Source organism: Manduca sexta, chromosome 21 (genome assembly GCF_014839805.1).
Source record: "Manduca sexta isolate Smith_Timp_Sample1 chromosome 21, JHU_Msex_v1.0, whole genome shotgun sequence".
Lineage (NCBI taxonomy): Eukaryota > Metazoa > Arthropoda > Insecta > Lepidoptera > Sphingidae > Manduca > Manduca sexta.
The window spans coordinates 14,026,732-14,044,789 of NC_051135.1; the positions used below are offsets into that span (position 1 = coordinate 14,026,732).

Genomic DNA, 18,058 nt, shown 5'->3' on the forward strand with positions numbered 1-18,058 from the left:
AGGTACAAAAATTTAAAAAAATCACATATTTTCATAATGTGAGAATACTTTTGTCCGCTTCTATGCATATTTCTATCTATCCATTGCATTAAGAAGGTCAAGGGATAACATACTATTAATTAAACCAATAATAACATCAGGTTATCGGAGTTATCTATCTTAAAGTCACGGGTGAGATTGTGTACGTTTACTTATACACCCGTCTCCGCTCGCATTGGCAGCTTTTATTGTTTATTCTCTATTTTGATGCGAAGACCCAGAAATTCAAAGGTTTCCAGGCCACATTGTATATGGTTATTTCAAAATTATATAATCCCGCAAAGGGACATTAAGCAAACGATAAAAATAAATATTATGTTTGACAAAGTATTGTATCGATCTTACATTGGAGTGAGATCAGAGTAGGTTAAGAAATAAATACCGTAAAAACAGTACTCTCTTTTCGTGCAGTTGGGCAAAAGACTTGACGCCACAGGCACAGATACACACAAACTACACAACATTGGAAGCTCACATTGATCTTGTCAGATAAATATAGCGCGTGTAAATAGAATAGTAAAGTAGCGAGCGTGCACTGCACGTTTGTCCTTCTGATTATGGACTTAGTGCAATTATTTTTGTTTATTTTATTAATTCAATATGGCGTCGGTGAAGTAAGTGATATTATTTATTGTTTTGCTTTTAATTACTACATTATAAGAGAACAAATACGTTGCATTCCTAAGTGTATTCTGTGCCAATGTTATTTTGGATTCAACCCATGACAGTTTACTTATCATATATCTATATGTGATCGAAGAGATTATAATTATCATGGAAAAATCTCGCTAGGAAAGCAACGACATAAGTTTTATGTGGTCAGTGGTATCTTTACAAAGGGGCTGGTGAACTCATTTATAACACCGATTTATCATTAAATAAACAGAAAGTAGTTAAAAATAAATATTTTTTTTATCAGTAACAAATAAGAGGGGCAGGTTTTAAAAAATAATGATAGCCGACTTACTCTATGACGCAATCGCCATAACAATGTGCGCGAGTAAGAGAGATAGCAATAAGCACCCGTTACTTCGAATCCTTATTCATTATTATACTTTCGCATATCAAACTTAAGGTATAAATTTCTTTTGATTTCTCAACAAGTTTCGTATTTCACATAAAAATCGCTATTTAAAATATATATATTATTTATACAATTTCAGACAACAGGAGAAAACGACACAAAATCCCTGATAGAATCATATGAGAACAATTTAAATACGTCAATAGCACTAGGAAAAAATGACAGAGTACTTGTAGATACGTGGACAGTAGAGTTTCAAGTAAAGAGAGTGAACATTACCACAAAATATAGACTCCAAATGACCAGACACAAGGAGCATAACTTTAAACCCGCTGACTACAATTTAAAGGTATGGGTGAGGGCACATAAAAACTAGCAGTAAGGCAGCTCAGGTCACTCTCTGTAATGTAAAACTAAAGCATCACGCAAACGCTTTCAATTTGTTGTAGAGTAACAATACACGACTATAGAACCGATGTATAGAACTGACAGTAACTGAAGTTGCTGGAACGTCTGTCAGTTTACGCCGTCTGCGCGATGCTTAGTGCAACTTACAAGTTGTAACAGTAGTTTTACTAAAATTAATTTACTCATTAACTTCTTACTTCCGATGAGGTAAATTGAAATTAAATGAAATGAAATGAATACTTCTTTAAAGGTCCCCCAACGCGAAGATGATTCGGTTAAAATATTACAAGCTCCTTGTAATGAATAAGCCTAAAAATTTAAAGATATTAATTTGGTCTAATGTTTTACCATAAGGAAGTAATCTTATATTACAATTTCAGTGGGGAGGCTGCGTGGATCTGCACAGGAAAGAAATAAGAAGGTCTGAACGAAATTATTACAATCATGAAACAGATTGTTTGAAGAGTGTCTCCGCGTTGGACAGTGACAAGAGACGCAGTGTGGACCAGGTCGAGAAAGAGGTGGTTCTACACTAATCAATATTTTTAGTAGATTTATCTCATATTCATCATTATTTCAGCCATGAATCGTCCACTGCTGGACATAGGCCTCCTCCATTGAACGCAAAAGGGACTGGTTCTGGGCCGCCCTCGCAAGACGCAACGGAGGCAGGCCCCCCACGAAAAGGACCGACGACCTGATGAGGGTCGCCGGAGTCTGATGGATTTATGTCAATTTAGGTTAATTTAAAACTGAAGCTTTATATATTAAAAATATTTTTCAAGTTTAGGGGACTTTTAGAGAAACGATGTTATGTAAATCTTTGTAAAATAGATATCTTATCCGGATTTGGATAACTTTGCTTATGAACACACAAGAAGACCATGCTTAATCAATACAGATATGTTTTTATTCTCTTTTACGAAGTTTTCAAATGGCTGATTGCAGATTCGCAAATGGCGTAAAAGCTACAGATATTTAGTTAACCTGTGCGATATTAACAACCTTAACGATAAAGAAGGCGCTCAGAACTGCCTCGTTGAATACGTAAGTACATATAACATAAATATAATTACTTATAAAAATAAGTGAATGTTATGTCATATGATGAAAATAAATAATAAAGAAAAACAGCTCTCCTATTAGTAGCAAGACCTATAAGCAAAACCGAAAATAACGAATAACAATGGATAGTATGTGCATTCTAAAACCTTCGTCACAAGAAACTTACACTAGAACACTCTTCAAAGTGAATCAAAATTACTGCTCGATATAAATAGACAAACCAGTAGATTCTACCTTAAAAGCACTTGTAGATAAAAAAACACAGTTCTCATTCAAAACACAGTTGCGTCTCTTGTTGCAGATGGAAAGAGACAAGTTCAGTCAAGTTATAGAAAGGCTGGTGATAATAAAACTAGAGGTGATGGGAGACCTCTATCTGCACTATACGACCTCTTTAACTAACTTAGATGAGTGTTTGAAGAAGCAGCTATCTCGATACCTGGACAGAGTGAGAGCCATCATGGACGTTTTGAATAAATGTTATGATCTTTGATGTTTGTAGGTTTTATTTAAAACAATACGCATCAAAATTGGTCCATCTTTTGGAGGCCTCAGACATGCATACAGATACACAGACATACACGTTAAACTTGTAACGCCCGTTATTTCCGTCGGGATTTAATAATACATAAAGTAGTTACTACACTTAGTCCTGTTTTTATTAAACAATATCAGCCCTGTATTATATACTGTCCCACTGCTGAGCACGGGCCTCCTCTACTACTGAGAGGGATTAGGCCTTAGTCCACCACTCTGGCCTAGTGCGGATTGATAGACTTCAGACACCCTCAAAATTCCTATAGAGAACTTCTCAGATATGCAGGTTTCCTCACGATATTTTCCTTCACCGTTAAAGCAAGCAAGATAAGAATATCAACACGCAGAATTTTAATTAGAAGCACTCCATTACACTGCTATGCATTGGTCACCCTGAGGTAATGTGTTTGTGTTATAATGCATTTTCTCTATCAAGCGCAGGATTACATGTAAAAAGAAACAACGTATTAGAAACTTAAAAAACCTTTATTACATACTTTCGTTGTTTAAATAATACTTTTATATTGTAAAAAATATATTTACAAATATTACTTACTTTACTTGACTATGAGATTACTCATTTCGGCACTTACGATCTATTTTAAAATGTTATATCAAAATACATTCATTTTATTATTTCCAAGGTAATGTATAAATTTTTCATTTATCAAAGGAGAATGCCCATTTTTGTATGAGAGTTGGGCTACGCTTGCGTCTGTACAAAACCTTCAATATACTATAGGGAATATAATCTAATTTTTATACAAATTGAAAACAATTAGATATTCGTTGGGAGTTCGAAGTAATCAGAATTTTTATAGAGCGATTATTTTGAGGTTAAGTATGGACTGCAATAATGTAAGGTAGAAAGTACCTACGTGTCTAATTAAGTTCAATATTGCAGTGCCTACTTGTAATTGCTATAAGCGATTATTGGGCGGTCTTTTCACCTAGCTTTAATTGCCTTCATAAGTAACTGATAGGTACTAACATATCTGATAAGACGAAACTCCAATAAAACTTCTAAGATAGTATGGCGGAATATTAGTTTTTTCACGGAGCATACATATGTTACCTGACCTTTTTTGTATATGTTTTTCTGACTTACGACTTATTCTATTACATGGATTACCTAATCTTTATTTTCACATACTATTATCTCACTCCAATATGGGGGTCAACACATATTGTAGAATAGATTAAGCTTAGTTTTTATGACCGGCCGTATGCCTGACGCGAACCCTCTTTGGAGGATTCCGACTCCACACAACTCATGTTAAAAATACCGAGATAAAATGTTGCTTGGCCTGGAAATCGAACCCAGGAACTCACAGCCTGATTAGGCTAATAGTTAATTATCATAGGGAAAGAAAAATAAAACCAGAAATACGAAATCCGATGCATATTTTTAATAGAGGTATATATTCTTGGCATCCCAAAATAAACGCAAGAATTTGATATAGCTGCAGCACGTTTACATATACACCTGAAGTGAGTGAATGACTTCTTGCAGCGCTGGTTGGGTCATATCATGTTGTTGTCTGTGACCCTCTATTAGCTGATCTCCAGCAGGCAGCACAAACTCATTCCAGCCTTGAAACCTAAAATATAATGTAGAAGTTGAGTAAACATGTTCAGATTATTATTATTGTTAAACTGTTTTCTTTAACTTTGGCAAGATTTTTCCCACATTGTGGGTATGTTACAATAATCTACATAACTTACAAACTGGACAGCTCGTCCAAGAAATATACTTATCGTTGCTGTGGCACCGTAATGGTTCAGTTAATACACCGCCGGGATATGCCGTCTCGATTAACTGTCCTGGGTCTAGGCTCTAGACGACATTGTGTTGTTTACTAAAAGCCTTCCGTCTCAAAGTTCGAAACACACACTATACACGTTGTTTTTTTTTTGAGGATTAACAGAGGATTTTTCGACTCAACATTAAAATACATTAAAAAAAACACTCCGATCTTGAGTAAGATAAAATATATTAAAATATTTTAATGATTTGACATTCAAACAAATCTGAAGTGTCAAAATGTCATGAATTTCAGTTGCCAGTGTAATAAAAATCTGTACCCATATATTCATTACTTAAAAATAAAATCCAGACATGTTTTAGCTGACTTTTGTATTTCTGTCAATGCAAGTACAAGTCGCCATTCGTTCGTTTTTGGAACGATTAATATTTTCTCTTTGTTTACCACTTATTTGGAGTTTGGTCATAATTCTTAGTAAAAATATATTATTTTATAACAATATATTTGAGATGAGTAATATATTTAATACATAAATTATAGATTCAAGCATGGGCACATTTATTGTACAAAATATTTACTTTTTTATTCCATTTAAAATGGGAATTTGTTATGAATTGGTATCTTTTCGCCATATTGGCAGTTAATTATCCAGTGTTTCATTTGCAACAATTAAACAACTTTTTTTTTCATATCTTTTAAACCCCCATTCGCTTATCACTGAAATAAATACAAATGAAGTAATAATTAAAATGATGATTTTTCGTGGATATTTGGTTAAGACGCATGACTGACGCAAAGATAGCCTGGTTTTGGGCATTGTCCTTTTCTTGGCAGTATTTGTATTGTTCTTTATAAAAAACTATAAATACAAGACAGTTGTCCACTAACCTTTAGAGATAAGAAATACACGTAAAGAGTGTAAATCAATTAAATTACTTAGTTGATATATGTTTTATCCGGATCGAAGGACCAAAAAATATATCATAGCATTTTAAAGGCGGTAATAGTGAGATAAAATCAATTTGGGGATATTGTATTTGATTACTTAAGTCCAACGCCTTAGTCAGAAAAATAAAAGGAAATAAACAAAAAATACCTTTTATAATATTTTGTTCAAATCAGTCAATTACATTTCTTATTAAAGTAATATTAAAAAGTAGATAGATAACTGTTTGTGTTTTATTTTTTCGTTTTCTGATTAAGGCGATACCTCAAGGTCCATTTTCATACATTTTGTTTCACCTTTAATCTGGGTAACTAAACAAGTATTGGCAAGTAAAGAATTTAAATTCACGACTAGTTAGTGATTAGTTCTCGCAGTTGAAAGAAAAACGTAAAAATAATTAATAATCATGGATATTTCGGCCTTTAAAATTTCGTCATATTAAATGCAATGCAATGCGTGAAACAAAATGTATGAAAATGGACCTTGAGGTATCGCCTTAAGGCATTGTCCCTATTAACTACCTCGGCGACTCGACAATCTTCATTCACGTCATAAATATGATTGTGTAATGTGGACATAGGACATCATCCCAGGTACCATTTTTAATAACTTGTTTAAAAAAAATTATAATGTTATTATTACTGAATGTAATAAAAAATAATATGTGAAATCAATCTAACAGTCCATTTATTAAAAATAAATTGTCGAGACGCCAAAATAATCGCGACTGTACTTTGAATATCAATTCCATATTAATAAAAAATGAAACTTATCTACAAGGACGGCTTTCACCAACAAGTTTCTAGCGAAACGAATACTGTCATAAAATATCAAAATTTATCAAAAAATATTTAAATATATCACAAAAATATATTTTTTGTACAATACTTGCATTAATTTACATATATGGCAATATAAAAATATATTTTATACACGCTAATTGGCTAAGATGTCGTGAGATTCGTACATTTAATCTCGTAATAATTTAATTTAGTAATCTACTTAATATATACTCTGGACGTTGGCAATGTATTATAACGAAGCATATATAGGGGCCGTTTAATTATAATCATAATACTTAGATTATAATATAGTTATAATATATAGTTATTTTTTTTATTTGATTATCGGATATCATTTTATGGACATGTACCGACCTATTAAGTATTAATATTTATTTTTAAGTACGTGCACGCCAAAGTGACTCCTGATGGTAAGTGGAGTGGGGTCAAATAGAAAGATGATTACCCCTCGACAGTCGACACAATTATGTTGGAACCAGATATACACTGGATGATCCCGGAACACAACACGCTTGGGCCACTACGGCGGGTTTTGGCACCTTGTATGCGGTAGTCGCTATCCAGGCGGATATAAAATATATCCTACCACGAGCAAAACATTAGCTTTAAAAAATGTAAAATACTTAGTACGTCGGTGTATACTACATTTCGTTAAGCAACTGTCAATAATATTTGTTATTGTAGCAAAAGCTATATTTATTTTAATTTCATAGTGTCTAGTAATGTAATATGTTTTGTAGCAAAAGAGACTATATTTTAATTTATTAGTGTCTAGATATACTCACACATGAAAAAAACGTTGATCGTAATACAATTGTATCTAGATGTATTCTAAATGCCCCTGTACATAAGCTTTTAGGTCAGATAGTTATGCTAAATTATGCATTTAACAGGTACCTTAGTACAGTCAAGGACAAAAATATAATAATTCGTTAATATTAAATGTATAATTCAACATAATAACGCTGATATACCTAAGAAATGATAATTGGTAACAATGCATTAGGTCTTTAAATCTTCCGAGTGCACGCAATCACACTTTACATTAAAACGTATTCCCCAGCTTTGGGTCACAAACATAAACAAACATCTACCCACTTTTCAAATATTTTTAAACTTTAATACTCACCCTCTAAGACAAGCATCTATGTGTGCTGTATGTACAGTCAGTCACAAAAGTAGCTGAGCAAATTTAAATTTTCAAATCGCCTTTGAATTTTGATGTCATTATTAATATTTTTTTTTTCTTTACTAAAATAAACTTTTTCGATTGAAGTTAATGTGTGGAAGAGTTGTGAATTTGTTTAACTGCTTTTCAAGATGACTGTACATAAAATACAATAAACATTACCAATGAAGGTGGGTAGATTTTATTTACATATCTGGCGCAAGACTGGTGAATACACTACGTGTGTACTCGGTCTAACATTAAGCCGATAACACACTGCCAACATGCAGCCACTACGTATTTACATTACTCACACATCACTTCAATTTGTATATCTGAAACAAAAAACACGTGTTGACGATGCACTAGTCATATAAAGAAAGAAGGATTTAGTAAATATACCTAAATATTTATTCAAATATGACGACGTAAAATACAGGATCATATTGACACTGCGTTACTAAATGAAACCACATCGTTATGTACTTGGAAATAACATTTTACAATAATTTACTCGAACCGTAGATTTAAAGTAAAGAAGTAAAAGTTTCGAACAAAATGTATATTAATAAAAATTAATTTTAATTTTACGCGCTAAAGCCACTACTACTACTTTAAGAGAATTCGTCGTCGCGGCAACACCAACACCCACAAAAAAACACTCACGCCTACGCCGTATTCGCATTAAATTACAAAATGATAAAAAAATCAGAAAACTAAAACCAGGTTTTTTGGTGAAAATATTCGTTATTAATGGATGATTTTTGGCACAATGTCAGCAAAGGTGAAGACGAGTATGTGGCTTCATTTAGTAACGCAATGTCGAAATTACCCTGTATACAATTGAAAATCAAAAAAAAATATATTATATAATATAGCTTTAAGTTCATGGCGATACCAGATTTAAAAACATAAAAAAGAACATTAAAAAATTCAAAGGGTCAATTACAATATCTATCTACATTTTACAATTAAACAAAAATTTATCACCTCACCGTTTATAACGTCAATTGTTATTAATAGACTTACCATCACAGTGCGGCGAGTCCGGCGGAGGGTCGCGGCGGAGGCTCCGGAGTGTCCGCGCTCGGAGGTTTGAACGTGCTGCCCTAGGGGGAGAACGAGGGTCATTGCTGTTATTCTGGTGTTATTTATGCTAGAGGTAGCATATATTTTATATCCGCCCGGATAGCGACCACCGTACACAAGGAGTTAAATCCGCCATAATGGCTCACGGAGTGTGTCGCGTTCTGGGATCAGTCTGTGTATATCCGGGTCCAACAGGCCGGCATAATTGTGTCGACTATCAGGGGTAATCATCTCTCGTCAGTCGACATTCTATCAGACCGCACTCCACTTACCATCAGGTGAAGTGAGTACGCTGTGCGCGTATAATAAAAAAAATCGTAAATAAGTCCTATATCAAATTTTGGGTTGTTTTTAGCACGGTAAACAACTAAATTGCCTGATGTTTGTAAGATATGTTACGTCTCATCTCATCTCATCAGCCTACAACTGCCCACTGCTGAACATAGGCCTCCCCTAGAGCGCGCCACGTTACTCGATATATGTTACACATAGCTAATTATATTTAGTTTGTGTCCCTGTGAAATAATGTTTTTAAACCTTAGGCCATATTTCCAAAAAAACAGTGCATTGTATTTCATTGTGCATCTCATATTTATAGAGTTAAGCGAAAGAGAAGGTAAATATCGACCGGTGAGAGACGACATACAAGTTCCGCTTAACTATACCATCCTACCTAATAGCTTCACGCTCGGCTCGAAGGACCCAAATTAGAAATAACATTAGCACTCTGTGGGCGATTTAATCCCGTTTTCAGTACCTGGAATCCAAGAGCAGCTTCTAGCGGCGTGGGGGAGTCCCCGCCGAGCGTCGCGTAGTCTCCGAACCGCTCCGTCGTGCGACTGCCTTGGATGGTCGCGTACGTGTTGTCAGTCTGTGTATAAACACATTTATATAACGGAATATTAACTCCTTACTTCTACACCTGATCCTACTTTACTGAAAATATATTTAAGCTTGTTGAACTTGGCTTTGAAGACCAGCTCGACTTTGTTTTATGTGTTTGCCTTATTATATTTGACAGTACTTAAGGACCTGGGAGTCTACTTCGAAAAACTAAATCCGTAGTTTCGGATGACGGATCGCACGTTTTGTTACTATGAAGTGTTACGGATCCGATGATGGATTCGATCCGTTCATCGCAATAATTCAGACATGGAATTCATAAGAAATTATTGAGTTTCGCCATCTATTTTTAAAACCACCTGCCCGGATAAAGTGCCATTGCTTTCTCAAAAAAAAACGGGGAATTGATCCTACCACTAAGGTAAGCTACAAAACGGTGACAGATCCAAAGTAATTTGATAGTAGATTTAAATCCGAAGTTCGTCGTTTCTTTGTTTCGGACCGACATTTCGAAGTTCGTTTTTTGGAGTAGACCCTCAGGAAACTTATCGAAAATGACTAATTGATTAACATTGTGCTAGTCTTTGCAGCTGTATGTGGAGCTAGCTTTCCGTATACGTGTAACTGACTGTCTTGATGTTGTTGAGCACAACTACCGCGCTAAGGTTTTCGAATTCCAGGTGGGGTTTAAAATATTGTGACTGAGTTTTTCCATCTCAAAAAATACTCAGTCGCGGCTCGGAGTCAGAAAGTGGCAGTGTGATACCACCGTGCCTCGGAAAGCACGTAAAACCGTTGGTCCTGCGCCTGATCTCTTTCCGGTCATGTCGGAGTGCCGTCTCACCGGACTATGAGAGTGAAGGAACAGAGAGTGCTTGTGTATTGCGCACACACTTGTGCACTGTAATATCTCCTGCGTATTGGGCTGATCTTTAAGACTGGCCGCCGTGGCCAAAATTCGACTAAAAAGGATTACACGTGTACATCAGCACAACTCCATTCAAATAGACCAATCCTCTAAATAATTCTAACAGACCACAATTCTCCCACTCACCTGCGCTGGTTCCACCGGTAGCTGGTCCTGCTGGTCCCCGAACACGTTCATGGTGAGCTCCTGCTCCTCGTAAGGACGCAGCTTGGTCTCCAACCACAGCGGGTTCTCGGTGGTGGACAGCTCCTCAAGGATGCGGCGCCGCGCTAGACTGTCTCCTTTGCTTGACTGCATTGAAGGTGGGGGGATCACCCTGGATAACGAGAAGGATTCATGAAATCAGTAAATAAAATTCTGATCTAATAATAAAAACAGATGATGTTAATTCGCTAGCAAATGCAATAGTGGACTCGATTGTATATTTCGGTATAGATTTCAGTATACGCAATATAAAAAAAAAGTAAAAAAAAATATCACGTGGCACTAAATCATCATAAGACATGGCAATGTTGTATTTTTTTTTCAATATCTAGTCGTATTATATCAGACTCACCAATGTTTAAGACAAGCGCAGACGACGATGAAGGTGACTATTCCAGTGAACAGCACGATGAGGAGCGCTATCAGGGCCGCTAGAGCTGGATCGAAACTGTCCGGGGCTGGAAATAGAAACATAGTATTAACAACACGACTAAACACTTATCTTTAGTAATTAACATACAGTTATTTATTTAGATAACTGGTCAGTCAATTAGATCCTGCAAATGTTCCTACCTTCTTTAACCCTGAGAAAAGTTTTACACAGACTGTCAGATGTTAGTTGTTACCTTTGGAGGTGGCGCTGGCGGCGATGAGGGTTTCCACTCCGTACTCCTGGTACACATCCTTCAGCTCGTCGTACTTGGAGTCGATGGTTTCCAGCACCTTCTCCACTGGCAGCACCTGGTACGTGGTCGGGTCTACTGCGTGCAAGTGGATTTCACACCTGTAAAAGCAATTTGAGTGAGTGAGTTTTTTTAGATATAGTGGTAACGACTAAAAAAAAATGTGGTAAAGTTAGAATATAGACAGTTTTCTGCTAGTTTACTGCTAGGATCTAGCAGTCAATAAAATTCTAGGATGCTTAAAATTATGAAAGTATTCTACTCCCGATATTTTTATGTGACTTATTTTTTTAATATTTTTGATGTTTCATATAATATTAAAAACAAACTTATGATTGCTAAAGCAATTGCTAGTCCTCATACATTCTCTTCAATAACGACTAGGTCATCCCAGTCCTTTACGTCACTATACCGATCTTCCCAAATACTCTTCTCTATACTTAACAGCTCACTCCAGTCGCATACCAATCATATTAGTCTTTTCATCTACTCTATTCCATACAACTATCCTCTCATCACAGCACCCTACCAGTTATCATATCAGAGTCCTTAATCATTCTATTCTATGCAACTAACATTTCCTTTATACAGTCTCCTATCAGTTAACAAGTCAGTATTCTCATGCTACCATGGGCGCCGCCAAGATTACTTTTACAGAGGTGCATTTACGTAAATGGGTACTACATAATATTGTGATTTTTTTTTGTCAAATAAAAATCCGGCGGGTATTTGCGTATGCTAAACCATTATAAAACCTCTGTGGTTGATAGTTCCCATAGTGAATCAGTTATTTTAGTTGTGATTTGTCCGGGCGCCCATGCATGCCGGCAGGTGTCGTGAGGAGTGTGGTGTGGTCCGTACCAGTCGTCGTAGGCGCGGTCGGCGTGCACGAGCGGCAGGCGGCGCGCGGGCACGAGCAGCGCGCGCGCGGCGCCGGCGAGCCGCGCGCGCACGGCGGCGGCGGGCGCGGCGCAGCTGCGCGACACCACCAGCCGCATCAGCATCGAGCGGTCGATTATCCAGATCTACAACATACAACATACTCTCTATGTACATCTCATTCTTTGGGAGGGAATGACCTCACCCCACTATATCATATCGCTTCATCAAAATCGATTTACAGCCGTTTTAAATAAACGATCCCAATTTTAATTTTCCATCCATTTCCAAAAATTAACCAATCAAAATAATTCATTTGTAACCAGTTTGTTCTGATGGGTCCATTTTTAGAATAATTTGGAACAAGTTATTGGAATCGTAAAAGATAAACAGTTCCTTTCCAAAATCAATAATTGCCTAATTATCATAATATGAATCAAAAACCTAGACTTAAACAAAAAAAGCCAAGAAGAAAAAAAAGAATTTATAAAAACACCTTTACAAATTAAAGACCACATCTAACCATACACATTTTTTTTTACATTATACATTAATAATAACCGAAACTTCAATACACTCCTTTTACTTAAATTTTAACTTTTATAATGCCCAATATTACACTCCATTGCCATTACACTATGGTGCTTAACAACTGAAAAAACCAACACAGAAACACCGGTACAGGCAATTTCTTCTGTAGAAAAGATCTAATACGACGAATTACGTCTTAAATAGCGGAACCCCCCCCCCCTCCCCCTCACCCTATGAGAAACACGAACCTTAACCCCTTTGTGTAAAAATAATAACTCATTTGTGATTCATTTGAAAAAAAACACGTACAAGGCGAATTAAAGAGTTGCACAAAAGACGAGTTGATATATTCAGCCTATAGCTGATAGTAGAAAGTAGTGTACTTACGTAGACTTGCGCGGTGGCGCGGCGGTGCGGCGGCGCGAGCTCCTGCGCGAGCACGTCCAGCACGAACCGGTCCTGGCGGTACTCCGACATGAACGCCGCCGTCATCAGCACGCCTGCACAAGTGGCAAGGCATTACTGCTATTGAATGAATCCCTCCTAGCCGAATTTCGACCACGGCGGCCAATCTCAACGGAGATCAGCCAGGTACGCAGAAGAAATTATAGTGTACACGTTTGTGCGCAATACACAGTTGCACTTTCTGTTCATTCACTGTCATTGTCCGGTAAAACGGCAATCCGACATGACCGGAGAGAGATCAGACGCAGGACCAACTGCTTTATGTGCTTTCCGAGGCACGGGGGTATCAACACCGCCAACTCTGACTCCGAGCTGCGACTGAGTAATTTTTAAGATGGAAAAACCCAGTCACAATTATTTTAGCCCGACCCGGGATTCGAACCCAGGTCCCCAGCGCGGCAGTCGTACTTGTACTGTGTACAATTACAACTACACCACCGAGGCAGTCATTACTACTATTACTATCATTACTGCTAATACGTCCGGAGGGTTCAGCACTACTTATCCTATGCTACAGGGTTACTACCCTATTTTAGTAAGTAGTGTATCAATAATCTATATTGAGTGTTTTATTAGAAACTTAACATAAATCAAAAGACTCTTTTGTAAACGTGTAGGTGAAATAAAATTTATTATTATATTACAGCCGTTTCCAATAATCAATCGCGATCTCAATCCTCAATCCGATTCCGAGAGCGAACCAATCAAAATAACTCATTTGTGGACGCGTCAAAAAATACATTGTTGTGATTAGTTCATTTTTTACATAGTTCGAGTATAGCGGGATCGTTTATTGAAAATGGCGGTTAATAACGAAAGAAATGAAAGCGTGATGGAATTTGGTCTAAACATGAAAACTTTTTTTTAAGTAGCAGACATTATGATAGTCAACCATATAGGTAGCTGAACAACTCTTTTGTATTTTTGCTATCATTATTTTTTTCTTTATAAATAATATAATATAAAGAATATACTTTACTCCGACAAAAAAATATTTCAATGACGAGACAAGGCGATTTAAAGTTTTGAATTTATTCAACTATTTTAGTAGCTAACTGTACCTTGTATTTTTATCGGCAACATGAATGACCCGGTTCAGGCTTCAGGACTACCCTCATAGTAAAGACTATTGCGATTTGTCGATAAGAATAACAGACACCAAAAAAGCCTCTCCCTTACACTCACCATTTTTTTCATTATGCTGTAACGTGGGCGTTTCCATAATTGTCTTTACCTACTGGTGGTAAAAAAATGCCAGCATAATCAATGCAACCGTCACCACACGCTACCGCTTTGATGGACATTAATTTCGTTATACCAGAAGGTACAAGTCAGTTTACCGTGGCACAAAACGGAAAGGCATTTGTCAGATCTGCAAGTATTCTTACCATCCTGACTGATGTTGAAGGGCGAGGGCACCACGCTGCCGCTGGACTGCTCGGCGCCGAACTTGTAGAGATGGGACGCCGCCACCATGTACACCAGCGTGCCGTTCTCTTCCAAGTCAGGATCTTCGGCCACCACTGATAATATTGGCTCGTTCACACGCGCCGTGTGCTTTATACCTGTCGTATAAAACTTAATATTTAACAGCCGTTTTTATAACTAGAAGGTAACGTTTTTAGTTCTTCTTTTTAAACGGTATCTTGCGTTAACCTAACCAACGTCACCGAATTTGATAAAGTAATTTTTAATGAAGGATAAAATAAATAAATTAATAAGGAATTTATTGAGTAAGGTTCTCTGTCACAAGAATGTCCAATCTGGATTGGAATATACGTCTAAAGAAATATTTTCGTTGTGATAAATTTTATTCATGTAATTTCCGAAGATGACAAAAATCACTCTCAAAAAACTTTTTATTATTAAAGGAAGGCAATTGCTTTGGTATTTTTCTATCCACTTACGATGGTCTTCTGTCACATAAAATTTATTTTTCATTATCGATGTACTGACCTGCATAATACACCTTGGTGGTGAACACGGGCGCGTTGTCGTTTTCATCGAGTATGCGCACGCGCACTCGCGCCACTCCACCGCTCCCTACTCCCGCATCAGACCCGTTCTCCACGGAGTTCAGGATCATATCCGCATGCTCTAGTATGGGATTATTACTCGCGTACACTGTCAGCGAGTATTCTGTTTGGTTCTCCCTGGAAATATATTTTAGGTTCTTTTAACTTGGGCATATAAAACTTTCTAGTAGTTTGCGAAAAACAGGTAGGAACTAAAGAAATCCAGAAAGGTCTCTAACAGGTCAGTTAAATTGTAACATCTGACCAGAGATAATCATCTCCCGTCAACCTATGCTTCATCTAGACGTCACGCCGGCTACCATTAGGTACAGAAAGGTCATTTTACTGTGTATAAGAAAGGAAATACATCACCTAACTTAAACCAGTTAAAAGATTGCGAGATGTTGCAAATTACGGTTTCCTAACGAAGTTCCAGAAACAGTTACAAAACCAGGGTATTTCTCACCTATCAAAGCTGACGTTAGCTCGAATAATCCCTTGAGTCCTGTCCAAAGTGAAAGCGCCTTCCTGATTCCCTTCCAGGATGTGGTAGTACACCTTGCCGTTGTCGCCTGAGTCTTTGTCTATAGCCTTCATTGAGCCTGAAAGGAAAATTTGACAATTCTTGATTCCGAGGCTTTCATGCTGTTTATGAATTGTTTTTTTTAAAGCGGGACGAGCACGTGGCATCGCTCATTAACGGAACATAATATTTTTAATTTTAATTTAATTATAGCAAAAAAATCTAAAATATTTATTATATTGTTTAACAAGAGCAAAACATAAACTGACTAATCAAAATTGACGATATATTATGTAATGTAAGGCGTTTATAAAATTGCATCGAAATTACTTCTTAGTATCCCTTACATCCACAATTTAGTGAACAAGTCACGTACCAACAATGACTCCAGCTGGTAAGTTCTCTCTAACAGTAAACTCGTACGTGGTGTGGGTGAACTGCGGCTCGTTGTCGTCGTCGTCCACCAGCACCACGGTCAGCAGGCGCAGGGACTCGAACTGGGCGGGGGAGCCGTGGTCCACCGCCGCTATCACTAGCTGGAACGGAGAGAGAATGATTCATCATCAGACACATGAAGACTCACTGCTGAAAATGGAGTCTCCCCACACTATCACGAGCTGGAAGGGAGAGGGAATGATTCATCATCAGGCACATGAAGTCTCACTGCTGAAAATGGAGTCTCCCCACACTATCACGAGCTGGAAGGGAGAGGGAATGATTCATCATCAGGCACATGAAGTCTCACTGCTGAAAATGGAGTCTCCCCACACTATCACGAGCTGGAAGGGAGAGTGAATGATTCATCATGAGACACATGAAGCCTCACTGCTGAAAATGGAGTCTCCCCACACTATCACGAGCTGGAAGGGAGAGTGAATGATTCATCATGAGACACATGAAGTCTCACTGCTGAAAATGGAGTCTCCCCACACTATCACGAGCTGGAAGGGAGAGTGAATGATTCATCATCAGACACATGAAGTCTGACTGCTGAAAATGGATTCTCCCCACACTATCACGAGCTGGAAGGGAGAGTGAATGATTCATCATGAGACACATGAATCCTCACTGCTGAAAATGGAGTCTCCCCACACTATCACGAGCTGGAAGGGAGAGTGAATGATTCATCATGAGACACATGAAGTCTCACTGCTGAAAATGGAGTCTCCCCACACTATCACGAGCTGGAAGGGAGAGTGAATGATTCATCATCAGACACATGAAGTCTGACTGCTGAAAATGGATTCTCCCCACACTATCACGAGCTGGAAGGGAGAGGGAATGATTCATCATCAGACTCATGATATCTCACTGCTGAACGTAGGCCTCTACAAAGATTTCCAGACGGATCAGTCAGAAGGGGCCTCCAGCGTGTTTCTAGTAGAATACCAGGCAGCCAACAGAAGATCCATTAAGATGCACTTAAATATGTAAAAAATGGACGAAACACAAAAACTGACGTAATTACTTTCTTCGCTTTTACGTTGATTTGAAGTCTTCAAGCAATGGTGAGTTTATAGAATAGAGAAATAAAAAACATATTTTCGGTATGATAAAAATTATTTTCACATTAGTAAGAAAACGACTGCAAATAAAAACTGATCCACAAAGAATTATCCAGATCACTTAAACTTCTATATCATTGTAACTCAAGAGAACTATTTGAAACTTGATTTCAATTAAAGTGTCTATATGTTTCAGACTCATGTTAATCTCCAAAGATTTAGTTGAAACTGCCCAAAAAAACTTTCATTAATTTCGACTACTCTGCTGTTATGCTAGAAGTATAAAGATAAAGATAGTGACCTGGTACTCAGCCTTGACTTCTCTATCCAGGAATGTCTTAGTCCTCAGCTCTCCAGTGTCGCTGTCCAGGCTGAACTCCTGCGTCTCCCCCACGTTCTGGTTGTCCACCTTCAGGTAGTAGGAGACGCGTCCGTTGTCGCCGCTGTCTTCGTCAGTCGCTTGTATCGTTGTTATCAGGTAATCGGCTTGGGCTGCGTTCTGGAGAAGTTTTTAGATTAGAGGGCATTAGGAAAAAAATAATAAAATGTAGCCGTTTTTCAATTAGCTCTATTGTTTCCTTATATTTACATGAATGTTAGACATTAAAATTAAACTATTATCCGAATTATATCGCGG

General features: G+C 37.4%; 2 protein-coding genes across 2 annotated transcripts in view; one reads left to right on the top strand and one right to left on the bottom strand.

Moving 5' to 3' along the window:
* Positions 1 to 501: 501 nt before the first annotated feature.
* Positions 502 to 3,183, top strand: LOC115442265. The gene is made up of 5 exons (XM_030167275.2): positions 502 to 653; positions 1,203 to 1,412; positions 1,852 to 1,992; positions 2,420 to 2,518; positions 2,838 to 3,183. The coding sequence occupies exons 1-5, from the start codon at positions 597 to 599 to the stop codon at positions 3,027 to 3,029; spliced, it is 699 nt and encodes a 232-aa protein (XP_030023135.1). The 5' UTR covers positions 502 to 596; the 3' UTR covers positions 3,030 to 3,183.
* Positions 3,184 to 6,166: 2,983 nt separating this feature from the next.
* The window catches only part of LOC115442235 (cadherin-87A), a 42,584-nt gene continuing 30,692 nt past the window's right edge, over positions 6,167 to 18,058 (bottom strand). The window contains exons 25-37 of the mRNA XM_037441025.1: positions 17,723 to 17,920; positions 16,293 to 16,452; positions 15,860 to 15,995; positions 15,335 to 15,531; positions 14,767 to 14,943; positions 13,301 to 13,413; positions 12,365 to 12,528; positions 11,447 to 11,604; positions 11,173 to 11,278; positions 10,743 to 10,932; positions 9,603 to 9,716; positions 8,786 to 8,865; positions 6,167 to 8,091 (exon numbers count right to left, since the gene is read on the bottom strand). Coding sequence (XP_037296922.1) covers positions 8,788 to 8,865; positions 9,603 to 9,716; positions 10,743 to 10,932; positions 11,173 to 11,278; positions 11,447 to 11,604; positions 12,365 to 12,528; positions 13,301 to 13,413; positions 14,767 to 14,943; positions 15,335 to 15,531; positions 15,860 to 15,995; positions 16,293 to 16,452; positions 17,723 to 17,920 — 1,791 coding nt within the window. The 3' untranslated portion in view covers positions 6,167 to 8,091; positions 8,786 to 8,787. The remainder of the gene's footprint in view (positions 8,092 to 8,785; positions 8,866 to 9,602; positions 9,717 to 10,742; positions 10,933 to 11,172; positions 11,279 to 11,446; positions 11,605 to 12,364; positions 12,529 to 13,300; positions 13,414 to 14,766; positions 14,944 to 15,334; positions 15,532 to 15,859; positions 15,996 to 16,292; positions 16,453 to 17,722; positions 17,921 to 18,058) is intronic.

Excerpts from the sequence above, each read along its gene's own strand:
- LOC115442265 (XM_030167275.2), top strand. The coding sequence starts at position 597 with ATGGACTTAGTGCAATTATTTTTGTTTATTTTATTAATTCAATATGGC. Across the intron at positions 1,413-1,851 it reads CCGCTGACTACAATTTAAAG|TGGGGAGGCTGCGTGGATCT; the intron begins GTATGGGTGAGG and ends TTACAATTTCAG. Across the intron at positions 1,993-2,419 it reads TGGACCAGGTCGAGAAAGAG|ATTCGCAAATGGCGTAAAAG; the intron begins GTGGTTCTACAC and ends GGCTGATTGCAG.